This window comes from Drosophila ananassae, chromosome 2R (assembly GCF_017639315.1).
Source record: "Drosophila ananassae strain 14024-0371.13 chromosome 2R, ASM1763931v2, whole genome shotgun sequence".
NCBI lineage: Eukaryota > Metazoa > Arthropoda > Insecta > Diptera > Drosophilidae > Drosophila > Drosophila ananassae.
In genome coordinates this window covers 12541574-12567695 of record NC_057928.1, presented here as the reverse complement: position 1 = coordinate 12567695, position 26122 = coordinate 12541574, and the positions used below count along the sequence as shown (strand labels likewise).

Below are 26122 nucleotides of genomic sequence, written 5' to 3'. Positions count from 1 at the left end.
GGCGAGTCCTGGAGATCTCCATCTTCATCTCCGGGAGTATCTCAATAAAGCAATCAGTGCCACCAAGCCGGGCTGAAAAGTGAGTGTTTGTATCCTGCAATAGTAAATTTCATTTTCTTTTTGCAGGTCATTGCGGACTGAAGGAGGACGACGAGAAGGAGCACATCCTTGGGGGGTGGAGAAGGCAAATGCAACCTGCACAGACACCATTAGACGTGAATAGCAACCACACGTGAGTATGGGAGGGAGAGGATGGCGGTGAGGTGAGGGTGAGGCAAAGGACCTCCGGCCCACGGACAAACACAGACTATATCGACACTATATATCTCGGACATGTGTCGGCCATCAACTTATGCAATCAACGATTTGGCTTTGACCGGACAGACTGCCTGACTATGGTGCTATGTAAACCCTAAAGCAAAAGACGATGCTCCAAGGAGCAGGAAGTGGAAGAGGAGGAAGAGGAGGCTCCTCCACCGACCCGGCACCAGGACAAATGTTTATTTAAGCATAAAGCCACGTACTACCAAGCCGACACACATGCGAACTTTTACAATATACTCGGATATACATATATATGGATGGTTTGGAGCTATGTACTTAGGCACAGCTGTACTTGCACTCCATGGCTGGTAATTACATACAGACGGCCTAGCCATGCCGAGGACCTCATCCTCCAAAGTCCGTCCTCCAGCCTAACCCATTTCCTAGGGCGGCTGGATAAATATTTGGTTTAACCTTTTTCCTTTTGTGCGGCTTTGGCTTGGTCCTTTTTGTATTTGCCTTTGGTTTTATGGCAGCGCCTGTGTCACTATTTCATTTCGATTTGAGCCAAGTTTGCCGCAGTCCTTAGCCAGATTTGTATCCTTAATTTATTTGTTTGCGATTTTCTGATATTTTGTAATTGAGTTTTTTCTTTCCCCTTCTATGAAGGAACTTGGCAAAAAAAGTATGACAAATGTTGAGAGTTTGCAAAAAAAAAAAGTGAACAGAAAAGTAGGCAAACTGTTGATATTCATTGGACAGGACACGTCCACAGCTAAGGATATTTATATTACTACGTGTGTGTGTGAGTATGAGTGCTTGAGTTCAAGTTCGAATGAAAATATGTCCCCTGGGACTACAGCGTCAGCATCAGCGTTTGTGTCCTTGCTTCGTCCTAATTTATCGTTATGAATGAATCACTTTGCGACAGACTTTGTTTCTTGGAAGGACACGTATCTCTGGCGACAGGATATACTTTTGACTTAATTTGATTTCGCCCGAATGAATTTCAATTAGCTTCAAATGAAATTTACGCTACGTTAAGTGATTCGCTGCGAGATAAAAGGGTTCAACTTTAACTAGTTTTGTGTTAGCGGAACAGAAACCGGATGAACACTTAAATTGGAGGAAAATTACCCTTTATTTTGGGGCCCATGGTGCCATAGATTGATTATTATGATTTGTTTGTTGAAAAGATCCCGCCGGTCTTTGTTGCCACCATTGGCAAGCCTTTGTTGAGCTCCAACACTTAACCGTGTCAGGCTTGGATTTATAGCATCCACTGAGCACTGTCTATGCATTCCGGCATCCTTCAGATATATGGTTTTCCCTTCAGTCCTTTAGTGCCTTCCACTCTTCATCCACCCATTGCCTCAGGGTGCTAGTTGTTTCCCCCGTTTTGGCCCAGAGTTGATTGATTTCTGTTCTAGTTCGGGCCAAAGAGCAGTCTAAGCCCACCTCCTGGCTGTGTTCTATAGTCTGACAGTATATTGACGCACAGTCATAAATAAAAACACTCGGATATTCATGCCAATGATTCCCAGTATTTCTTGTTTTTTTTTCTGTTTGTTAGGCTCAAGTGTTGTTGTCCTTATTGGGTAGGACCTGCGGCAAAACCTCCTACTACTTATAACTTGTAACACTTAGTGTTTTTGCACCAACAAAGAAATATATATGAAATGTTTTAGTATTTGTCTATGAGGACTAGATGTTCCTTAATATATTTTCCACTGTGTAATCACTGATGTACACTAGTATTGTTAATAAAACGAGTAGGATGTTGTATGTCCCGTGCATCCCCGCTTATGACTCTTTGAATGCTGAGAGTTTTGTTGATGATTTGCGTGTTCTTGAATAATTGATGGAATGACAATCTTTCGATGTGTCAGCATTGTTGTCACGCGTTGTTATCAACCAGAAAAACGGGGGCATCCACAATGTCATCATCATTATTATCCGAACGACATTACGATCATTATTGTCATTGCTGACAGCGGTCGTTGGCTTCTCACACATCACACCAGGATGTGTGTGTGTTTTGAATAATAAGATGCCAACGCTGCAATCCCCCCACAGAGAGTATCTCGGCTTATGAATGATGAGCAGTCAAACAATCATCCTGGCGGCCCCCCTCGGAAATCAGTGGGACTTATACTGATTTACACGCGAATGAAACATAAAAAAGGTCACAAGGACTCTTGTCTTACAGCGCCTGCCCCTGCTAATGCCGCATCCCATTATGGTTAACTTCAAAAATTAAACAAGATTAATTTGTTGGCTCATTTAAAATGGCTTAACAATATCATTAATTTCATTTCCCCTTCGACATCCAGCGAACAAATAAACATATTTAAGGACGACAAACATGGCTTAAAAGCGCCTTAAAGCCTCGAATTATGGCCGAGTACGAGGGTGGGGGTGGAGGTGTGGTTATCCGGCGAATCATTAATCAATTTACGGGTAAATGACCCATTTAAAAGGTCATAAAACGCTGTCAGCAGGGCCTCAACTTCAAGTCGGATTTTATAACTTCGTTTTCAAAATTCCCTCCCAAAAAAGAGTGATGCCCCAAAAAGTATACAGCATAAAGTTTCACTTTTTTTGTGGGGGATTCACACTTTTCCTTTTGGGTTAGTTTCTGTTTTCGTTGTTATCTATTCATTAAATTTAATGATATAGTCCCCCAAAGTCCCATCCTGTTCGTTATGTGGTGCTTTTTTTGTTGGTCCTGTTTTGAAATCATCAAGTCTACTTTGCGAGAATCCTGTGGCAAACAATTTTAAACGCTTTCTAGCTGGCATTTCTCCAGCTCCGGACTTATCCTTTGGCTTGCTCATTTCCGAAGTGACACACACAATTTGTGCCCTGCCCCGCCTCGAGCTGAATGGTCTAGGACCGGGTTCGTTGGCTGTTGTGGACCTGGTTGGTTGAATCTGCTGAGCGAGCGCCGTCGCCCCTTTCATCATAATTATAAACAGAAAACAGACAGCCGGATGGATGGGCAAATGGATGGGTTTTTTTGCTAGGATTCTTACTTGTTGGCAATGGCTTTCCTTTCCCTTGCACTTTTCCATTCAATACGTGCAACATGTGCCCAAATATGTAAGTTGCCCCACATTTGCTCAGAGCCCGCCGCCTCGCAATTAACAGATCATAGAAATGGGGGCTCTCGTCTTCACAAAAGGAAAGGATTTTTCTACACAGAGAAAAGGGTTTAATTGGATTCTCGTAAAGCTTATTAAGGACTTTCATAAATTTATAAAGTATGGTTTATATAAGACTTGTAAGTTACTAAATAAGTGGGTTAATAAATAAAAATTGAATAGATTCCCTATTTTTATGAAATTTATTTTGGTGCACTTTCTCCATTGTTCATGGTCCTTGAAAAGGATTTTCCCTCAATTCCATGGAACAGTGCTGTTAAATCTAAAGGACCAGAGAGAGATTGGGCCTGGGCCCTCTTTGTTAACTGCTCTCATACGGCTCGTTGGCTTTTATTATTGTTGACTGTCCAGGGCCGGGCCATCTTCATCCTTACATCTTTACATCCTCCACTCCGATCTCCATCCACATCTCCATGTCCATTTACATTTCCCCCGTCATCGTTCATTGTAATTACGATAATTACGACAAGGACTGGAGAGACAGCTCCTTGGAAGCTTGGGAGCTCCTGCACCTTAATGAAGCAGCATTGAATGCAGCTCATTGCTGCAATCCCTCTGCATCCGAAATGGGTGTTCCACATGAGTCGTTGGTGGCGTTGGTGTATATGAACGATGGCCACTCATCCGTCACTACCCGCCAGGTCCTCCCTTTACATACCCCCAACTTCTCCCCCTTCAACTTCAGGATGTCCTCGTCCTGTTTATCCACTTAACAGCTCACGGGGTCCGTGTCGTTAATTGAAATCTTTCGCATTAAGCCGCATTCCCTGTCGGTGGAAAACCATACAGCTTTCATCGCTGCCACCTTTCCACTTTGTAGCCGCGTTGCTTATTGTTTTTTGTTATTAAAGTTTAATTAAATACCTTTTTAAAAATGTTCACGCATGAGTGGGAAATATTTTTTAATGAGCTTTTACGCTTTTTGTGTGCAAAAATGAAAAAATATACGAGACAGGGACGACGTATGCGTGTTCTTAGCCATTAAAAAGCGCGTAAATTGATTGCAAACAAAGCGTTTACAGAGGTATTCACTTGCCATGAAATAATTACCACTTTTCGTAATGAAGGATGCACCTACGGCGAAATATATAATTATTGGAAAATATTAAGCGACTTGCGGGCGACTCAAGACCCACAGATAATTTGCTCGAAAAAATGAAATTAATATGAAAACAACTCGGCCGAAACAATTGGTTTTTATTCAGCTTCGATTCAGTTTGCATCTGCATAAAAAATTAATTAGCATATTAATTGAGCTGGTAATAATAAAGATACAACAAAGAAGTGTCTGAAAGTTATATCAAAAGTTTAACATTAAAATTGTCTTTTTTTGTAGCTTCATTAAGTAAGGCATTTAAATATAATATTATTGTTTATTATTTCTGCCCTTAAACAGATCGTTAAAATAAAAGCAACAACTTTCAAGATTAGTTTTATGAAAAAACACCTAATCCAGTTTATTCAGACCTCCACTTTGACTGCCAAGTTAAAAAAAACTTGGGCCATTTGGTCAAATATTAAAGGTGTCTGCTAGACTTTCTGGCCAAAAAAAAATGAGAAGAGAAGAGTAACGTAAGCCGAGACCAAAAGACTGAAATGCCAAAAACAAACATGGAAAAACCGGGAACAGAGCAACCGTAACCATGGCCGTAGTCGTAACCATTAGCCGTAACCAAAACCGAGCCAGACACTGAATTGACCTTAATAAAGTCGACAGAGACGGTAAATCCGACTGCCTCGACCTTTTTTTCATTTTAATAGCATTTGTATTGTGTATCTCTTTCTAGGCACATCAGACCCTCTCTGTTTAACCGGCTTTTTATACTTTCAGAAAATGCTGATACTGCTGCCGCTGCTGGGGATATTTGGAAATGGTCTCTTCGCCGAAGTCGAGGCGAATTTGAGTCTGGGCTTTAAGGCCATCAAAGTGAGTTTGAACAAAAACCAAAAAAAAAAAAGGCGAAGCAGCCATGAAAATCTTTATGAATGCCATTAATGCTCTTTCCTTAATTATGCAATCCCATTCTCGGATCAGTTGCCCAGGCATCCCAATCCGGGTAAGTTCCTCAGCATTTCAAATAAAAACACTCCAAGACTCCAAGTATATTTGCCATTGATTTTGTGAAAAGGCGATTTACGAATTACATTTGCTTTGTGCTCCATTAATCAAAAGGCCTGTCCATCGCAATTTTATGCAATTTCAATACAAAAAATATTATGTTTAACTTCCACAAATAGAAAGTAATTTATTTTATTGGCTTCTGAAAATTACTTTTCTCTGGCAGCTTTTTTTTTTTTTTTGAAAGAAAAATGAAATATAATCGAACACAATCGAAGGGCCGCAAAAATTTCATTAAAACTTGCAACAAGGAAATGTTCGTTATTTTTTGTCTTTTGTTGCCGATTCTTAGTTGGGTTTTGGCAAAAAAGTTTCCGAACATTGAATGTGCACCTCCGTATGTCCTGGCAGATCCTGGCTTAGCAGATATGCCATCTCCTGGGACTCACCAGCCAGCTCACACACACAAGCTCCAACGCCTAACTAACGAGTAAAGTGATTTTAATGGTTTTATGTTCGATACGTTTCCTTTTTATTTCCCCGACTTTTTCCTTTTCCATATTTTCCTTTTTTTCTACGTTTTTTCCTATTTTTGTATGTGGGCGTGTGTTCAATTCACTTCGACATGTGCCATTTTCCATGCTCTCTCCGTGCTTTCTCTACTTTTTTTATATGTTGTCGTAGAAAGCTGTTCAAAATTAAACATCAGCAGTCCGAACTGTTTCACAAACTTTTCGATTCGAGGGCGTTGCAACAAATACAGCCAATATCGGACTGCCAAAATAGCTGCATACTCACTTTCGAGCACATATAACATTTTTTTTTGTGTGTAAAAGTGGCCCTTGTCCCCATTTCTCCCCCCCAAAAACCCGGTGGAGTCAAAAGTTTTGAGTCAAATGCCAATACAGTTTGTGTAGCCTGGCCTGGACCAAAATAAAAGTTGGCCAACCTTCTGGGCCTTCCACGTAGTCGAGCGATTGGTGGTGCCCCAGGCCGATATCAATGTCCCACACGTTTGGTGGGATATGTATTTCAAACAAATCCTACACAGAAAGAAATATGCAATTTTTGGATTAGAAATCGGGATTTAAAATGTAGAGCCTTATAGAATAGCTTCTCAGATAAATGAGCTAGAAACTTCATTTAACTTACACTACAGATTTCCCAAAACTCTTTCAAAAAGTTTGTGAAAACTACTATCTTCTGGAAATATTTCTTTCACGGTGCATTTAAACCAAGATGCATTGCGGAACAAGTTTATTTAAACTGTATAACTTGTTCTCTATTCCTTGCCAGTTTCACAACCGAAAAGTTCCGGGGCGCTGTTAACTTGGCCAAAACATATTTGCGAATACGTGAAGCAATGCAACATAAAGCTCAGAAACAAGCCCAGAAAGTTCACTCCGAATGAACTGAAAAGATTAGTCAGAACATATCATTTGCAGACGACGCCCAGGAATGCCCAAAATCACACAAAGGATAACTTTTAAAACTTGACGTTATGGGAAATGCCATTTTACAGACTTTAAGCCATTTTTTAATATTGGTAATAAAGTTTTTTGTTTGAAACCCTCCACCAGAAGCTATTCTAACATGAATAATCTTTAGTAGAGATTTTAGTTTTTCAAGTAGAATTGAGAACAGCCTCCACAACACTCAATCACTGCGATGTCCCATGCAAACACTTGAACTACAAAAATTGCGCATACGCAGCGTGGGCCATAGCCTTTTCGAACTTTTGTTGGCTGACCTGATCCGCTGCGAGGCCAAAGGCCGGAGGGCACTCAAAACTTGTCGCACACGCTCGAGTGCTGTAAATCTTTGCACAAAATGAAACTTTATTTGGTCATGGTCATCAACGACTTAAGTAAATCTAAAACTCTAAGTAAAACAAACACTACACAGGACATAGGACACAGAACACAGGACAGGACAAAAAGTGGGGTTTTTCTTTATCTTTTTGGTGGAGTCCGAAGCCGATGCCGTAGCCAAAGCCTCACCGAGGCCGCATAAAACAAATAAACTGCGCACACGTGACCCCAAAAACAGTGGGTCGGAGTGGGGAAATGATGATGATGACCCCTGGAAGGGGACACTGGGCGCAAAAAATATGCTTCGCCATCAGAAAGGGTGGAGCCAGAAGTTTATTTCGAGTGGCACGACATTGAGTTTAAGGAGGAATACATATATTTATTATGTATATGCCGACAAACTATATGGGAGCTCTTGAGTGCGCTTTGCGAGGCAGTCGAGAGTCTTAAATGCTGTCAACGGGCGGAAGATAAAAGCTCCCACATTGCACATTTCGGCATTCACTTCCGCCTTACCCTGTCCCAAAAATCGGGGTATCATCAATGTCCCAAGAAGTTTATGTCTTAAAAGTAAAAACTAAACAAAAACTAACAGCATTTATGCCATTAGTCCCCATCGAATAATCTCCCTTTTAATTCCAAAAGGTCCTAGAGTATTTTTCATTCGTTGCCTTTGTTATTCAAAATTTGGCGGCCTTGTTTTTGCTGAGCTCGATTCGTTAAGGATAAACGATTTCTTGTAACGAGTCAGACACTCTCAGACTGACATTGAGGTGACTGTTCAAAAAAGGATACTCTGTGTGGCAGAAGAATCCTTTTGCACCCATCTGTGTGTACTCAAGGCAGACATTTTCTTATGAACTCAAGACAAGGTACATTAAGAAGATTGCACTTTCAGGAATGACGCAACTTTCATACACATATGTGCGAGTTAGTATCTCTGGTATGGAAAGGATCTATACTTCCTTCTTTGTCCGCTTTTGTGAGATGTGAACTTTTTCAATAATAAACGTAAATTGCTAATGTCATAAAGATGCGACAACGTGCCCATATTCATTACAATCAGCTGGCAATGCCAATTTTCACATTAACCATTGATGCCAAATGAATGATGATGCCAGCCGGCAGGAGCAGAAAAACACACGTTTCATCCTTCGGCTCCTGCTTCTGCTCTTGCTCCTGCTCCGGTGGAGTCACGTCGTCAGTGAAATCAATTCAAAGTGGAAAAGAACAGGGCACGTACCCGATCCCCTACACCTCTCCCCCTGCTAAACACACTCAGACACAAGTGGGCGGAGTCCTCTTTGGGTCCCTGATCCTGGACTGTCTATGTGCTAGGAGCGAAGAGCTTCCTGTGATTGCGAATGCCTCACCACAAGCCCCGAGTAATTGTGATTGGCGGCTACACATACGAGTTTTTGGCCTGGCCGAAACAAAAACTGGCACAAAGGAGCAGTAAGGAGCACAGGGAAAAATTCAAGGAGGCACTCAAAAATTATTTCTAAAATGGGTCTTATAGATAAGAAATAATATTCTCTATTTAGTGATGGCATATGATGATTATAGCTCTAATGAAATTGCTACAATTGATCCTGCTATTATCCTGGAGTTTTATTTCTGTGCAAAAGTGGCAACAAAGGCAGCGATTTGGGGGCAGGGGCCAAAGGCAAACTTTGGCGGGCTAATGGCATGCCATAAAGCAGCGGCATTTGTCAATATCAATTTTGATGAGACACGAACCGAGGAAAACGGTATTTAGGATCCTTGCAGAATGGCAGCCTAGCAGCCAGGCTGCCTGGCAGCCTATTGTTTGCGTTGTAAATATGCGATTCCAGCGAAATTTATAACAAACACAGCCAGTACTGTGACATTAATTGGGTACCGACATTGCACATACGACATGTATTACGTATTTGATGACATAAATTAGCCGCGAAATGAAAGCAAAGCCAAATGAAATTGAACGAAATAAAATCTACAATAAATAAGCCAGTTCTAAAAGCCTTAAAGTTCGACTAAAACCTGGTATTACTGTTTAATATTTCCACACTCATTTGACTTTTCTATTTTCTATTTTTGTGCGACATCAACGCCTGCTGCTGGCATCTGCACTGGAATCGGAATCGGAATTTGGACTTGGATTTGGATATGGTTCTTGGGTTTGGATCGCCTGCAGCCAATTGCAGTGTTGGCAACACAACATTCGCACATGGAGTCACATTTAAATTGGATTGTAAAACCCAATGCGTTTGCGAGGTGAGTCGCGGGAGTCGCGGGAGTCGCAGGCTCCAGCAAAATGCTGAGGGCCAAACCATCTGCAGAAGATTTGGCCACAAACCACAGACACACACACACAGAGTCAGCTACAAAAGCACGGATACAGATACACTTACACACAGATACACCCATTCGGGCCAAATGCAGTTTGGTTAAACGATACTCCTTTTCCTGCAATTGTTTAACCTGCGCTTAGTTTTTTGCCCCTCCCATCTGACTTTCCACTTTTAGTTTTTCGCTCTGGGTTTTGTATATTTTTGGTGGGATTAGCGCCAACACTTGCACCATTTAAAAGAGAATTGCTTTTAGTTGGTAGCGATTTTAATTAAAATTTAAATACTGTGTGAAATTCCCAGGAATTCTAATTCAGCTGTTGCGAGTTTGTTTTTTGATGGCGAATGGTCGAGAGCTAAATGCTGATGCAGATAGTTTAAAAGATTATGGGGAATTTATATAATTATATTTTTAAATCGAAATTTGAGGGAGTAATACTATAAATTTATGACCACTTTGTGTCGTCACTGAATCATTCCCAAAGCTGACTAAGATTTTCCTTCATCTGCAAACCGAATCCGAATATAAAGTAAAAACCAAATCCTTGACATTGCTTTATGGCCAAGATCCTGGCTCTCTTGTCCTACGACCTTTGGTAGTTTTTTTGTCCGACTTTGGTCAGGTTTTTGCACCTTATTTCCAGCTGCGTTGGTAGTTTATCATGTGGCATGCCACAAATACACAAAAACACTCGAATGCGCCGCCATCGCAATTTATGCAATGCAATTTCGTGACGATGGCGGAAAAAACGTATATTTTTCCAGTGGATTACGAAACGAAAATAGTCGGAGATCTGAACGAAATGGTAATTTCCACATACCCCCCTCCCCAAAAAAAAAACACAGGACAGAGGACAACAAAATACTAAACAAAGTTCTTGACCAAGTTTTCCACCCCTCATGGGATTGGGCCAATATTTTCTTTACATTATGACTTTATTTTCGGTTGGCCCGACCAAAGCTAAATAAACAAAACACACAACAAAAGCACAAGCACTGGCAATGGGCCACATTTAATGTATTTTAATGTGGCATTGCAGAATGGCCGCCACGCCTGCTCGACGCTCTGTCCCAACGAGCAGCTACCTGCGCCGGAGGACACGATATCCTGCCGATCGCCGCGCCTCGTCGAAGTTCCCGGCCACTGCTGTAAGATGTGGCTCTGTGAGAATCCAACAGCTGATGGTAAGTTGCCCCATTATACACTTGGAAAATTATTTTTTTTTTTTTATTTATATATTTTTAGCTTTTGAAAGAGATATCAAAAAAGGAGTTTTTATTTACAAATGTTTTAAAGAAAAGTCTCATATTATTTTATAACTTGTAGCTTAAAAATTGTCATGTTTAATCAACTTTTCTCAGTGCACACTTTCCGTGCGGTAGCCATGGCCTTGTTATTGTTTTATAAGTGTGCTTATGGCGACGGCCATCCCATTGTGTCCACCTCCGAGCTCTTGGCTCCCACTGGTTCCAGTTAATGGCGGTCAGGGGCGTGTCGTGCTGTGTCCGATGCGCAACTTAATGCTTTTTAAGCGCCCCAAAACCCACAGCCACATCCTGCCCCAAACCGAGACCAAAGTGCAGTGCATATTTATGAAGATGAATTATTTTATCACGAGAATGGAGCCGAAGCAGGGATGGCTTCACAGCCATAGCTGAAGCAGGAGCAGGAGCAGGAGCAGGAGCTCGAGCTGGAGCAGTTGCCGACGGCAGAAGCATAATTACTTACAAAGGGATTAAGCGTTAATTAAACGCGCAGAATGCAATAAATAAACAAGATATTAAGCGTTCTTGCCAGCAAATATAGGGTATAGCCCGTTGCAAGGTCCTTGGCGACTCAGAGTTGAGAACTTGATGCTGGGAGCTCAACAGGATCTACTGAAAAGTTGAGACCCATTTTTACAGGCAATTAGCCTTCTTTTGAAAACGTATATTTAAAACTTGAAAAATTTTTGAAAATTATACCAAATATATATTTTTTTATTCATGACAACATAGTTTGTTTGGTAAAAAGCTTATATTGGTCAACTATTCTCCATTCCAAACATTTTCATCGGCAACATTTTCTAAAAAAAATAAATAAACTTTGAATACTTTAAGAATAATATTAGGTTGAAAAATCTTACCTTTTTACAATCGCGTCTTCGGCGCGCTGATTCATGGCGAACTCTAGGAATATCTCCTCCAAGCGAGTCTGCATAATAAGATAGTCCTCGATATTCAATTTCTTCATATTGTTCTCAATCAACTGAAATATTTCGGGCAATATTTTCACTTGCGGTATGTAGTAGGTGAGTAGGCCGTTGTACTCCTCCCTGAAGTCAGCATCTGGGATCGCATTCCGTATAAATATAATAACGTTCTGGATTCGACTCTCAAGGTCAGTGTCCTTGATCAATTGCAATTTTCCCCTGAACCGGGACTGGGACTGTGTATCGATGGAGCCATCGACGGGTGTGTAGATACTCCTATCGTCGTTACTAATGGAATCCATCATAATGTCTTCGGACGAAGAGCTCTCTATCACTCGCTGAAGAGCCTTCTTCCTTTGCTTGACTTTGATCTTCAGGATTAGGCCCTTGGAGTAGTTGTTCTTCAGGCCCTGAACCGAGCCGATGCACTTAAACTCGCCATCCACCATAATGGCGAGTCGGGTGCAGAGAGTTTCGCACTCGTCCATGCTATGTGATGTGAGGACAATGGACTTTCCGGCCGACCGGATCATGCTGATCATTTTCCAGAGATGCCGCCGCGCCCCCGGATCCATGCCGCTGGTGGGCTCGTCGAGGAAGACAACCGAAGGACTTCCGATCACGGCAATGGCGACGCTCAGTTTTCGCTTGTTGCCGCCACTGTAGTACTTGACCAGCTTATTCATGTGCTGCTGGAAGCCAAAGGCAATGGCCAGGGCCCAGGAAATTGTGCTGATATAGCGCCGTTGGACTCCTCGCAGCATGCAGAAAATCCTGAGTGTCTGTCGTCCTGTCAGATCGGTAAACAAGGCATCGAATTGAGGACAGTAGCCGATCCTTCCATACACCTTGTACCAGTGCCTGGACAGGCTTATGCCCTCGATGTAGGCCTCTCCGGAGGTGATCGTCTCGTCGCCGCTTAGCATCTTGAAGGTGGTCGTCTTGCCCGCTCCATTGATGCCTAAAAGGCCGAAACACTCGGCTTTGTCCACGTGGAACGTGATGTTCTTCACCACGTATTTTTTGCCAAACTTCTTGCTGATGTTGTCCACCAGAAGGGGTATGTTCATCCTCTCGTCACTTTTCACTTTTTTAACAAACCGCCTCTCGTGGTCCACATCCGTGTTCTCGAAGTAGGTTTCGGGCACTACTTTTCTCTTGGCCTTCTTCGAGGCATACTGTACTCCGCGGCGCATCTGATCGTTTATGAAATAGTGAAGCTTGGCATCTTTTATGACTAGAAGCGCCAGAAGAAAAACCGATACCCCGGCCATATATACGATTTCCGGCAGAACCCCAGGCGACTTCCAGTCGAAATAGCCCGGTATGTTGCAACAAATGGGCAACTTGCTGCAAAGTGACTTCTGGAACAAGGTTTTGGCGACGGACACCTTACAGCCTCGCCGAATACTATAGCCGATGTGGAGGTGATGTATGGCGCTGGCCAGACTGAAGTGGGGGAAGATCCTGAAGATCCAGGCAAGTCTGTTCCCAGTATCCTCCAGTTCAAACTCCGGTACCGAAAGCGTAACCCTAAGCATGAAGAAGGACGCTCCCGTCAGGATATTCATTATCCCGATTCGTATAAAGCCCGAGGCACTGTCGGAACAGAAGCCGGAAATGAAGTAGCTTAATGGCAACGCGGCACAGCCGAATATCAAGATAACCGCAAAATTGTAACAGAGATAGTTGAACTCCTTGAAGGCCGACTCTTGGTGCGCCGCCAGGGTTAGTATGGTGGATAAGGCCGACACAACGAAGGTCAGAAAGTCCCAGACGAAGTGGGTCAACCAGTAGGCGAACACATCCACACCGCTCAGGAACTGGATGAGTTTGGCCCGGGACTCGCGCTCCCGGATGATGGGAATCGCATAAAAGGCTGTTATGGGGCCCATGGTCAGGGAGAAGTGAACGGCGACCTCGGTGCCCAAAATATGACCCTTGTTTAGTCGCTGCGACATGGTGTGCCGGCTGTACGGCAGGGGTTCGTTCGTAACACCCACATACGCCTCATTCCCCAGCAAATCGGTGGCCAGGGCATTGTGCAGCACGTTCAGGGTCACGGGCGCCGTGTGCAGATGGTTGTTGTTCAGCCACACGGTCAAGTTATCATTGGCAATGGTGGCCCCCGCCAGTGTCTCGTAGTACACTTGGAAGTGCTCGCTTTTGTCCCTGTCCAGGATGTAGTTGTCGAAGTCTTTATCACCGGTTTTTAACAGCTCGTATTGGCTGCCACACCCGGCCACATGGTCCACATAGGCTTGGACCACCTTATCCATTGGCGGCTTGGCCTTGTCCTCCAGTACGACGTATCCACTCTTGTAGCCATTCAGGCTTAAGTGCAGAGGTGGCAGTTCGTAGTAGATCTGACCGCCGCGGGAGTTGAGAATGGCCAAAGAAATGATCAGCATGGGAAGGAGTATAATCACCAGCACTATCCAGTAGAATCGAATGGTTATGAAGATCTTTTTGATCGAGAGTCCCTGCCAGAGCGAGCAACAGCGCGAGCATGAGTTGCTATCCTTGGTCCTTAAATCAAATATGAGGCCCGAAAAGCCGTCCGACTTCGTCACTGACGATGGCGATTCTGGTATTGATTCGGTTGTGGACTCACCTGCTGCCAGTCTGCCGCTGGGGCTCACCTGCATAAAGACATCCTCCAGGGAGGCCACACTCAGCCCATAGCCGTCCAGCTTCAGTTCGGCCGAATTGTTATCCAGATCCTTAAGGAGGGGAGGAAACTTGCGGGAGTATCTATTGGGAAGGCGGTAGGTCAGTTCCGAGCCCAGCATCCGCTCGATTTTGATTTGGGGCAGGTGACGATTGATCAGATGAGTAACTGCATTCACGTCGCATCCCTTTTGCATGATGCAGACCAGTTGGTAGCCGGGACCATAGCGCTTCTTCAGCAGAAAGGACGTGCCACAGCACTGCAGCTGGCCTTCGGACAGAATGGCTATCCGATCGCCAAGAACGTCGGCCTCGTCCATGTAGTGGGTGGTCAGCAGGATGGTGCGTCCCTTCTTCTCCGCCTGCAGCAATTCCCAGAGACTCCGTCGTCCAGCTGCATCGATGCCGGAACTAGGTTCGTCGCACATGACTATCTGGGCATCACCGCACAGGGCGCAGCAGAGGGCCAGCTTCCTTTTCATTCCGCCGGAAAGATTCCGGGACGCTGTTTTCGACTTCTTTTCCAGGCCCAATATTTCGACATACTTCTTCACCTCTCTTTGGATCGCATCCGATCCGTGGACTCCCTTCAGCTTGCTGAAGAACACAATGTGATCACGGACACTCATGTGACTGAAAAGGATATTGTTTTGCGGACAAATCCCTATGGACTGACGGGCCTCTGCCAGCTGGGTTCGGATATCGTAGCCATTTATAATGGCCGTGCCCTTGGTTGGCGGAGTTATTCCCGTCAGCATATTGATGGTGGTGGTCTTGCCGGCTCCATTGTGGCCCAAAAGGACGGTGATCTCGTCGCGATACATCTTAAGGTTTAGGCCCCTGACAGCGGTGTGGTGGCCGAAGCACTTTTCCAGGTTTATCAGTCGCACTCCAATCGCCTGCAAGCCCCTCCGGGACTTGTCTCGGTCAAGGATACGTTGTATGGAGCCGGAACGCCGCCGCGGCCCTTCGGGTTTCTTGAACCAAAACTTCCGACTGAGACAGAAATTCCACTTGCGAGGTATCCCGAACTCACCGGGATTCACCTGTTCCACGTACAGGCAGATGGTGAGATACATGACGCCACTCAGGGTCAGCATCAGCATAACCAGGTAGATGGTGAGTGGGTGGTCCTGGGTCAGGGGCTGGAACATGGTGTGAGTGGTCAAGCCATCGCCCGTGGCCTCCCAGTCCAGGATAATGTGCAGGCCGAAGCCCAGCGACGTGTTGCACAACAAGAAGCACAGTAACAGCGCCGTGGGGAGTCCTATGCTATCGTAGTAGTTATTGGCAATGGTGTAGGGTGTGAAGGTGAGGAACCAGGTGATAGCCACGACGGCTGAAGCCGTGCTCGCTCTGGAGAAGAGAACGGCGATCATGAAGCAGAAGCATATGCCCGAAAAGATGTAGCAATGGAAGAACATGAAAACCGGCAGTACTTGCGAGTAATTGAAGACTGCACAGTCGGCCTTAAATCTTGTAAACAACACTATCAATGTGACAGCCAACACTGCCATCAGCAGCAGGTAGCTCTTCACGAACCACGCCACCCAATGGATCCAGTTGTTGACGCCAATTAGCTTCATGATCTCCTTCAACTGCAGCTCCTTTTCGTTGGTTACGGCTCTGGCGACCACGGTGCTAGGATATATAAAGCTCAGCATAATAATGAACGGCAGGAGTCGTCGCAGACCCATTAAAAGTGGGTCGCTTACGCCGGCCGGATAGGGGAAACGGCGAAGCCAGATTTGCGGCATATCCATTAGCTCCTTGCCCGAGGCCAGGGTCATCCAGGACATCGTGAGAATGTGCTGGACCGGCAGGAAGCCTTCCATGATGTAGCCCGCAGGGACACCACCGTCACTTTCATTCCAATTGCGCGCTCCTCTCGTATTAAAGCGCGTGAACTTGGTATCCGTTCGCCAAGTATCTATGATAGGACCTCGCATCGTTCTCAGTTCGCTGGGGAATCGTATCGTGTAGTTCAGTTTGAGGGGATATCCTTTTTCGTTCAGTTTCAGATTGTTCCTATCCTCGAACTGAACTCCAGCAAAAAAGTTGTGCTCCACCATGTCCAACTCCATACTGTGGCGCGAATCGTACGGTCGATAGGCCATCAGGCGCAGATTCTGTACCGTCCTCCTAATTATGGTCGCGTACACGTCGTCGTCGGGCGTATAGCAGAGGACCAATTTGGGTATGTTTAAGGTACCATTTTGGTGCAAAATCTGATTTCCTTTCATGAAGGACTTCATGAACAGCTGCAGGTTTGATATGGACACCGGCTCGTAAATAAGTTTTGGCATAACATGGGGTGCGACCAATACCCTCAGCCCCACAACCAGCATAAGGAATAGTGCTGGCGCAGAAACAGCTAGGAAGAGCTGTAGCTTTTGATTCCTTTGCAGGATCCAATTCTTCCACATGAGCAGCTTCAGCTTCTTCCAGTCTCCAATTGGATAAACCTCAACCTTCTCGGCGGCATATCTATCGCTATTCATCTTCAATTTTGTTCAAATTTTTAATAAGCATTATATTGTTGACTTGAGATACAAAGAGTATTTATTAAGAGAATGTTTTATAAGAAAGGACTATTATTTTACTTATATTTCATTACACTTTCCTTTTTCGAGTGTAAGCATCCGGTTTCGTGCCTGCCACTGGGCCATGATTAACGAGCCAACACCACTCGATCATAAGCAAGCCCATTAGCAATACTTTACTCCACGACTCCCACTACTCGTTGCAGTTTATGCCACCTGCCACAACAGCACCACCAGCGGCAACTGGACAGCCTGCAGCCGCAACTGCGGCCTCGGCACCGCCACCCGGCACACCTCCACCCACGCCGGCTGCCATCAACTGAGCAATTTGCGGCTCTGCGAGAATCGCAGGTGCGATAAGGACGACCTCCAGGACAATAAGCGGAGCAGAAGCAGGAGCCACCCATTAACGCCTAAGCGCAAGGAGCATCACTCCCACTCGCATTCATACTCCCACATCCACTCGCAGCCTCATCATCATTCTCACAAGGAGCACCAGGAGCCTGCCCACAGGATACGAGTGAGTATACTTCCAGCTATCATCTTTTTTGTTATTTGTTGTGAGAAATATAATTATGAAAAGTTTGCTGTAATTAATTTTAGTCAACTTGAGCTTTAAATTGCATCTCTGCTTTTCTAAAGTCAGCTCATAATCCTCAACTAGTGCAATCTGTATTTGAGTTTTAAACAAAATTTAGACAGGACCTTTTAGGAAATCGATAAGTGATGGTTGATAGACTAGATATTTTTATAAATAATTATATATGTATTATTTTTTGTATTTTTCTCCTTCAGAAGGGTCACGAGTGCCGGAGTATCCAACGTTTGGGTCCTGCTCGAGTCCGCCTGGGCGAGTGCGTCTCCCGGAAACTGTATCGACCCAAACTGTGCGGCCGCTGCCATCGCGGGGTCAAGTGTTGTGCTCCGGCGGTCTCCACCACGATACAGGTGAGTGCCGAGAAATGTCTTGAATTTATTTGCCAGCAACTGGGCTAAGACGGACTCAGCTTGTAATCCTTGGATCCTTGGACCCTTTCTCCTTGGAAAAAAAAATAAAACTCTGTCGCGGATTAAGCTTTCTTTTCGCATTCACTTAGCTCACTCCTGCTTTATTTGCATTTTCTGCATCCTGGCTTGTTGTTTGCCATTTGTCAGTTTCAATTAAATAATCCTTAATTTGAAAGCAATACCATCCAGGTTTTAAAGGATACATACAGATACCCTGTAGTTTATAATTATATTTTAATTTTTATTGACTTTTCCTTCAAAAATATCTTTATCCTTTAGTCCACATACTCATATTTATTTTTATACCCTTGCAGAGGGTATTATAATTTTGGTCAAAAGTGTGCAACGCAGTGAAGGAGACATCTCCGACCCTATAAAGTATATATATTCTTGATCAGGATCACCTCCTGAGTCGATATAAGCATGTCCGTCTGTCCGTCTGTCCGTCTGTCCGTCTGTCTGTCTGTCCGTCTGTCTGTCTGTCCGTCTGTCTGTCTGTTTCTACGCAAACTAGTCTCTCAGTTTTAAAGCTATCGAGTTGAAACTTTGCACACACCCTTCTTTCCTTTGCAGGTAGTACATAAGTCGGAACGGCCGGGATCGGTCGACTATATCCTATAGCTGCCATATAACTGATTGATCGGAAATGGCATAACTTCGTTGTTTTTCAAGTTAGAAGGTTGGGACTTTCTATGGATTCTTAATTGATCCAACTTATACGATCTGCCAAATTTCATAAAGATCGGTCGACTATATCCTATAGCTGCCATATAACTGATTGATCGGAAATGGCATAACTTCGTTGTTTTTCAAGTTAGAAGGATGGGATTTTCAATGTATGCTTCTTTGGTCAAAATAATTCGATATGCCAAATTTCATAAGGATCGGCCGACTATATACGATCCGCTGTATATCTAATAATATAGATGCGTGGCGCCACCTATCGGACTGCGACTGAACTGCAAGGGTATATAAACTTCGGCTCCGCCCGAAGTTAGCTTTCCTTTCTTGTTATTTCTTTTATTTATTTATTTATTCGGCTGATTGTGGATAGCTCCCCTGCTATCCTCGCAGACTTCATTATGTATTCCTTATTATTTATTTATTTTGAGAATTATTCCGCGGTTTACCGCGATTATCATACATATCCTAAAATCATATATTCCAATATAAAAACTTTTGAAAAGAGATTCAACAAAATACGATGTGATTTCCTGGCATTTCCAAATGACAGCCCATCTACGTGTCGGATATCCTTGTCTGTTAGCATCCTTCTGTTGTTTAGTTTATTGGCTCTTTCCTGGCTGCTGCCTTTTAGTTTTAATTAAAAAGCAAATTGCATTAAAACGTCAATTTGCACAGGATACAATCTGCAAAAGGAACACAAACACCGGCCATTGGAAAATGCCAATGGCAGAGGAATTAAAAGTCAAATGTTGGCCAGATGTTCAAATCAATTTGACACCTCCTTACCTCTCCTCCTCCGAATAAGCTACCAATTGAATTTTTCCAAGAAGAACCGAGATTTCAACTCCTTACATCTACAATTTTTTTGTAAATTTATTCTCTCTTATTTCGTCCTTTTCCGCTTCAGGTCGAGCTGTTGTGTCCCTTAAATGCTGTCGATCCAATTAACTTCGTACAACGACGGGAGAAGGCCAGGACCAGCCATTTGAAGGAGCTCCGAAGGTCCAAGGACGATGGCGGAGAGGACGAATACGACGAAGATGATGATGATGATTATAATGGTGGGGCAGAAGAGGAAGCATATGCAGAGAAGCCTGGACAGTTATGGGACACGGTCGCCTTGGAGCCAATCGATCAGGAATTCCTGCACTCACATCAGATACAAATTGAGAATAAATTCATTGCCGTCGAATGGATACTGAAATGTGAATGCAGCACGAATGTGAGTAACAGTTTGGTTTTTGACTTTTCGGGTTCAATTGCCCGGTCCTGCCTTCGATGTCCTTCTGGCCGGAGAAGTCCTTAAACGTTGTCATATTACACCGTATCCCAACCGTATTCGCATGCCATTTTTGGGGCAATCACTCGGTCGTGTCCTTACCTCGACAATCGTTTTTCCCTTCAGATTTTTCTGGCTACTTGCTCCTCGTTCTCCCCTTACTTTTAACAATCCTGTTTCGTCCTTTTTGGTTCGGTTGCTGTAACAGATGCACGAAAATTGCTTTCACTTGTCATTTTAATCGCATCTTTTGTTGTTGTGAATGTTTTGTGAATGCTACCTTCTTTTTGTAGCTGATACCCATTAGAAAGGTAAAAATTAGGGGTTGATGGACTTTTCATTTAGGGAAAGGTATAAGTTTGTAGAAAAATAGAAAGTATTGAAGGCTGGCACACATACCTTAGTTGTATAATAGTATGAAAGTAGGGTATCCCTGAACCTTTACCTTTTGTCCTGTTTAACTCCGGTTATTTCCTCAGTCTATGCACAAATTTTGTTTTTTGTTCAATTTTTTTCGAGAAAAAAATTATTGCTGCAATTTTTTTGTGGACTTGTTCGGGTTTGTGGGAGTAAATGGTTGGAAAAGAGGCATGCCTCCATCCTGGCCGCTCCCCCAATTCGCAGCTAGAATGGCAGCACCCAGCTGTCTGTTGTGTTTTCCCATTATTTTGGCGAATTCATCTTGAATGCCTTCACCGCTCGTATGCGCTGTGCAATTGCAATGATTGGATTTTTATGAATACATTCATCAAAGGAGCTTCTCCCCAGAGCGCCAGAGCTGGCAAACCGAACGAAAACATTTTGTTGCATACATTCAGGCGGCGGTACCTTCAAAACGTATGAGTATGTGTGAGTGTTGGATGTGTGCGTGTATAAGCCTTTGTTTGTCGATGGGCTTGTGTCCAAAGTGGCGCTTTTGTTTTGCCTTTACTAAGCCCTGAATGGTTTTCCAAATGGGGTTTCACTACAATGACAGTCGATTCCTGATGAGTTGCCCTGAATCCTTCTAAACAATCACAACATTCGGCAATTGTTATCGCACTCCAAATCGATACTAGGATACTTCAATATAAATGGCAACTATTTCTTGAGTATTTGTTTTCAAAGCGCTTTTGCGGTGTTTGTTTATAGCCAATAAAAAATGAAACTTATATCTATCCGATTTGGTAACGTTAACAGATGCGGTTTGCGGATTCTTATAAGAGATATCCCTATGAAATTGTGGGTTTCCGCCTTCTCTATTTTTCCGCATGTTCAATTGGCATAGCTCTGCCAATTTGTATCCGATCGAGAAATAACCTACCATTTTGTAATCAGCGAATCGAGAACCTCCTTTCCCCATAAAAGGAATTGCTTAAAAGCCATTATAAAATTTTTCGATATATTTCAAGGGGTACCCCTATGAAATAGAGCGTTTTTGGAGGTCTCCCCTTTTTGGTTATTTCCCCTCCTTCCCATGGGCATAGCTCTGCCAATTTGTATCCGATCGAGAAATAACCTACCATTTTGTAATCGGCGAACCGAGAACCTCCTTTCCTTATTAAAGGAATTGCTTAAAAGCCATTTTAAAATTTTTCGATATTTTTCAAGGGGTACCCTTATGAAATAGAGCGTTTTTGGAGGTCTCCCCTTTTTGGCTATTTCTCCCCCTTCCAATTGGCATAGCTCTGCCAATTGCATCCGATCGAGAAATAACCTACCATTTTGTAATCAGCAAATCGAGAACCTCCTTTCCTTATTAAAGGAATTGCTTAAAAGCCATTTTAAAATTTTTCGATATTTTTCAAGGGGTACCCCTATGAAATTATGTGTTTTTGGAGGTCTCCCCTTTTTGGTTATTTCCCCTCCTTCCCATGGGCATAGCTCTGCCAATTTGTATCCGATCGAGAAATAACCTACCATTTTGTAATCAGCGAATCGAGAACCTCCTTTCCCCATAAAAGGAATTGCTTAAAAGCCATTATAAAATTTTTCGATATATTTCAAGGGGTACCCCTATGAAATAGAGCGTTTTTGGAGGTCTCCCCTTTTTGGTTATTTCCCCTCCTTCCCATGGGCATAGCTCTGCCAATTTGTATCCGATCGAGAAATAACCTACCATTTTGTAATCGGCGAACCGAGAACCTCCTTTCCTTATTAAAGGAATTGCTTAAAAGCCATTTTAAAATTTTTCGATATTTTTCAAGGGGTACCCTTATGAAATAGAGCGTTTTTGGAGGTCTCCCCTTTTTGGCTATTTCTCCCCCTTCCAATTGGCATAGCTCTGCCAATTGCATCCGATCGAGAAATAACCTACCATTTTGTAATCAGCAAATCGAGAACCTCCTTTCCTTATTAAAGGAATTGCTTAAAAGCCATTTTAAAATTTTTCGATATTTTTCAAGGGGTACCCCTATGAAATTATGTGTTTTTGGAGGTCTCCCCTTTTTGGTTATTTCCCCTCCTTCCCATGGGCATAGCTCTGCCAATTTGTATCCGATCGAGAAATAACCTACCATTTTGTAATCAGCGAATCGAGAACCTCCTTTCCCCATAAAAGGAATTGCTTAAAAGCCATTATAAAATTTTTCGATATATTTCAAGGGGTACCCCTATGAAATAGAGCGTTTTTGGAGGTCTCCCCTTTTTGGTTATTTCCCCTCCTTCCCATGGGCATAGCTCTGCCAATTTGTATCCGATCGAGAAATAACCTACCATTTTGTAATCGGCGAACCGAGAACCTTCTTTCCTTATTAAAGGAATTGCTTAAAAGCCATTTTAAAATTTTTCGATATTTTTCAAGGGGTACCCTTATGAAATAGAGCGTTTTTGGAGGTCTCCCCTTTTTGGCTATTTCTCCCCCTTCCGATTGGCATAGCTCTGCCAATTTGCATCCGATCGAGAAATAACCTACCATTTTGTAATCAGCGAATCGAGAACCTCCTTTCCTTATTAAAGGAATTGCTTAAAAGCCATTTTAAAATTTTTCCATATTTTTCAAGAGGTAGCTCCATGCAAATATTTAAAATAAATCATTTAAAAGTACAATTCATGACAAAGCTCTAAGAAATACGTACTTGTATACAAATAATTGAGTTTCGTTAAGTATAAACAATTAAATCGAATAGATTTTTCCCTGTGCAAAGAGTACCGCCATTGTCAGGTTAAGAGAAAGGTGAAGCTCTCTTTTACTCTCTTATTCAATCGTTTGGTTGTTCTCAAAGTGCCTGGAGGCCTCTCTCTTTACAGCCCGATAATAGCGCTGATAATGCAATTGCTTTATTCTCTGCTTACTGCATTGACATAACTCACATATTTGGCACAGCAACAATGGAGGTCTTCTTATCGGCAGATGGATCTTATCGCAGAGAGCTGTGCTGCGAGACAGAAACCAAAAGAGAGAAGCCAGGTAGCGAGAGTGATAGTGGAGGGTGAAAGTGAACAAAACCGATTTAGTAGGCGGTCGAACGTTGAGCGTGGAAGACCCGAAGAAACAGTGAGAGTGCCCTCTTGTTAAAAAAAAAAAAAACAAAGCAAAAAAAACTATATAAATATTAAAATGAGTTCCACGTCTTTAAGACTTTTAAGTAAAACCAAAGAAACTGCTCGCATTGTGATCGTAGGAGCGGGATCTGCTGGAATCGCAGCCGCCACCCGACTTCTGGAGCAGGGATTCAAAAACGTCCTAGTCCTCGAGGCGGAAGACCGTATAGGTGGTCGCATTCACACAATTCCCTTTGCGGATAATGTCGTGGACCTGGGTGCCCAATGGTGTCATGGGGAGAAGGGAAATGCGGTCTTCGAAAAGGTCAAGGACATGAATCTATTGGATGTTACCGAGCCCCACTACGAGACCTTCAAGTGCGTGCGATCCAACAAGGAAGTGTTGCCCGAGGAGATCGCCGATACCCTCAAGAGTATAGCAGAGAACTCCATTCCCGAGAGACAGACAGAGCTCGTTAACTATCAAGGGTCTCTGGGGGACTACATTAACTGGAAGTACTGGACAGAGCTGGAAAAACTCCCGCCCATTGACCGCTCAATAGCCGAAGAATTCCTGGAGGTCTTCCATAAGTTCGAGTCCTCCGTGGAGGCGTCCGATCACCTTTTCGAGGTCTCCGGCCAGGGCCACCTGGAGTACTGGCTATGCGAAGGCGAACTCCTGCTCAACTGGCGGGACAAGGGCTACAAGAGCTTCCTGAGATTACTAATGAAGTCCAAAGAGGATGAAGATCTGGGCATCCTACAAGGTCATGTGCTACTCAACAGAAGAATCGCAGAAATCAATTGGCAAGGAGCCGATGAGGTCACGATTCGTTGCTGGAACGGGGAGATCCTCACCGCCGACCATGTCATCTGCACAGTGTCCTTGGGCGTGCTCAAGGAGCAGCACCAGCAGCTCTTCGTCCCAGCTCTGCCAGCCGCGAAAGTGAGAGCCATCGATGGCCTCAAACTGGGCACCGTGGATAAGCTTTTCCTGGAGTTTGAGAAGCCACCACTGCCCGAGGACTGGCCTGGCTTTAACTGCCTCTGGCTGCGAAAGGACCTGGAGGAGTTGCGTGCCTCCGAGCTCTTCTGGCTGGAGAGTGTTTTCGGGTTCTACCCCGTCTCCAGACAACCACGCATCCTCCAGGGCTGGATAATCGGACCACATGCCCGTCATATGGAGACTCTCAGCGAGGAGAAGGTACTGGAGGGTCTGCTCTGGCTCTTCGGCAAGTTCCTGCCCTTCGCGATTGCCCAACCGATTCGCTTCCGGCGCACCCAGTGGCATGCGAATCCCAACTTCCGGGGCAGCTACACCTTCCGCTCCACCTACACGGATGCGTTGCGAACCGGTGCCTGGGATCTGGAGGCGCCTCTGTCGGATGTGGGCGGCCGGCCACGCCTCCAGTTCGCCGGGGAATCCTCCCACAAGCACTTCTACTCCACGGTCCACGGTGCCGTGGAGACGGGATGGCGAGAGGCGGACCGGTTGAACGGTTATTACCGGACACGAACCGCTCGCTTGTGAGCTGTGGCCAGAAGGTGTGACGGCGCATCCGTGCCATTGAGATTGGCCACGGCCAAATTAATTGGTTTTAGTCTTTGATTTTTGTTGAGTTTCCCGCCAAACAATTCTAGAAGAAATTTAATATATTTTACTATAAAATTTGTTTGTTTTTTTATAAAAATTATTGTAAATAAATGGATATTATGTAAATAGAACTAAATAATTTCTGATTTCCGCTGTAAATGTAGTGTTTCCTAACTAATTTCATATCTAATATCTAATCACCATGTTTAAGGTTTTAAAACCACCTTAAAAAGAGTATTTCAACGATTAGATATGGAAGATATAGAGATTAAAGTTTAAGCACTATTTGCTACACCATTTTGGCCATAATCTATAGTTTAAATCAATAATATATCATTCCACTTTTGAAACTCAAACTTTAAGTTCCTCCCACAACTTTAACCCAATCTGTAAACTTACTCCATTCTGGTGGAAAATAAATGCACTTTGCTTTTCCATATTTTATGGCCAATTTTAATGTCAGTACCCAGACACAATATATCAGTTTCCCTTTATTTGTTTGTGTGCCCGGGGAGGGATAGTCATAAAATCTCGTTTCGCTTGCAATTTTTATGGTTCTGTGGCGGGCAACTCGGGCAGTATCTTTAAATTTCAAGCCCGCTCTGTTACTAACAATATTCAAACGCGTTCGCACTCCAAAAGCAGGAAAAAAAGACAAACATACAACAAATAAAGGGCAAAACATGTTGACCAACTCATTTGCAGGGAACGGCAAACAACATTGTAATTGCGCCTGTTTTTCGGAACATTTGCAAACACTCTCTGTCCAAATGGCTGGTTCTGGGTCTGGGGCTGATGGACGGTGGCCAGAGGGCGTGGCATTGAGGTCTCACACATGCAAAACTTTAGATTACGACGGGAATACGGAATGGGTAGAGCAGAAATCAGTTTAGCACATATCTGGTGCAGCAAAAAATAGAAACCAGATAGAGCCAAAGGCCAACCAAGGCAGACCAGACGAATAAGGCCACAGAAGCCACAACAGGGCAACAGGATCCTGGAATTAGAGGCAGCACCCGGAACAGGAAAGGAGGTACTATCCAGGCACTCGAAAAAAAT

At 43.8% G+C, this 26122-nt stretch overlaps 3 protein-coding genes across 4 annotated transcripts in view; 2 read left to right on the top strand and 1 right to left on the bottom strand.

Moving 5' to 3' along the window:
• The window catches only part of LOC6493415, a 51395-nt gene that overhangs the window by 19776 nt on the left and 5497 nt on the right, over positions 1 to 26122 (top strand). Inside the window, exons 3-10 of the mRNA XM_014908886.3 lie at positions 127 to 232; positions 5260 to 5355; positions 5464 to 5485; positions 9475 to 9554; positions 10669 to 10813; positions 17240 to 17553; positions 17829 to 17981; positions 19636 to 19950. Of these exons, the coding sequence (XP_014764372.1) occupies positions 5263 to 5355; positions 5464 to 5485; positions 9475 to 9554; positions 10669 to 10813; positions 17240 to 17553; positions 17829 to 17981; positions 19636 to 19950 (1122 nt within the window). The 5' untranslated portion in view covers positions 127 to 232; positions 5260 to 5262. The remainder of the gene's footprint in view (positions 1 to 126; positions 233 to 5259; positions 5356 to 5463; positions 5486 to 9474; positions 9555 to 10668; positions 10814 to 17239; positions 17554 to 17828; positions 17982 to 19635; positions 19951 to 26122) is intronic.
• Positions 11560 to 17075, bottom strand: LOC6506532 (phospholipid-transporting ATPase ABCA3). 2 transcript variants are annotated; one of them, XM_001957668.4, is made up of 2 exons: positions 11755 to 17072; positions 11560 to 11694 (listed from the first exon to the last, which is right to left on the bottom strand). In XM_001957668.4, exons 1-2 carry the CDS (start codon positions 16989 to 16991, stop codon positions 11679 to 11681), a joined length of 5253 nt encoding a protein of 1750 aa, XP_001957704.2. In that variant the 5' UTR covers positions 16992 to 17072; the 3' UTR covers positions 11560 to 11678. The 2 variants fall into 2 exon arrangements, with proteins under 2 accessions (XP_001957704.2, XP_032309610.1); XM_032453719.2 differs by lacking the exon at positions 11560 to 11694 and having other exon boundaries at positions 14146 to 14349; positions 14435 to 17075.
• Positions 23427 to 25502, top strand: LOC26514817 (spermine oxidase). Its single transcript, XM_014910180.3, has one exon. The coding sequence runs from the start codon at positions 23546 to 23548 to the stop codon at positions 24998 to 25000; it is 1455 nt and encodes a 484-aa protein (XP_014765666.1). The 5' UTR covers positions 23427 to 23545; the 3' UTR covers positions 25001 to 25502.

What these genes read in the sequence shown, in the direction of transcription:
- LOC6506532 (XM_001957668.4), bottom strand. Translation starts at nt 16,991, where the DNA reads ATGAATAGCGATAGATATGCCGCCGAGAAGGTTGAGGTTTATCCAATT.
- LOC26514817 (XM_014910180.3), top strand. Translation starts at nt 23,546, where the DNA reads ATGAGTTCCACGTCTTTAAGACTTTTAAGTAAAACCAAAGAAACTGCT.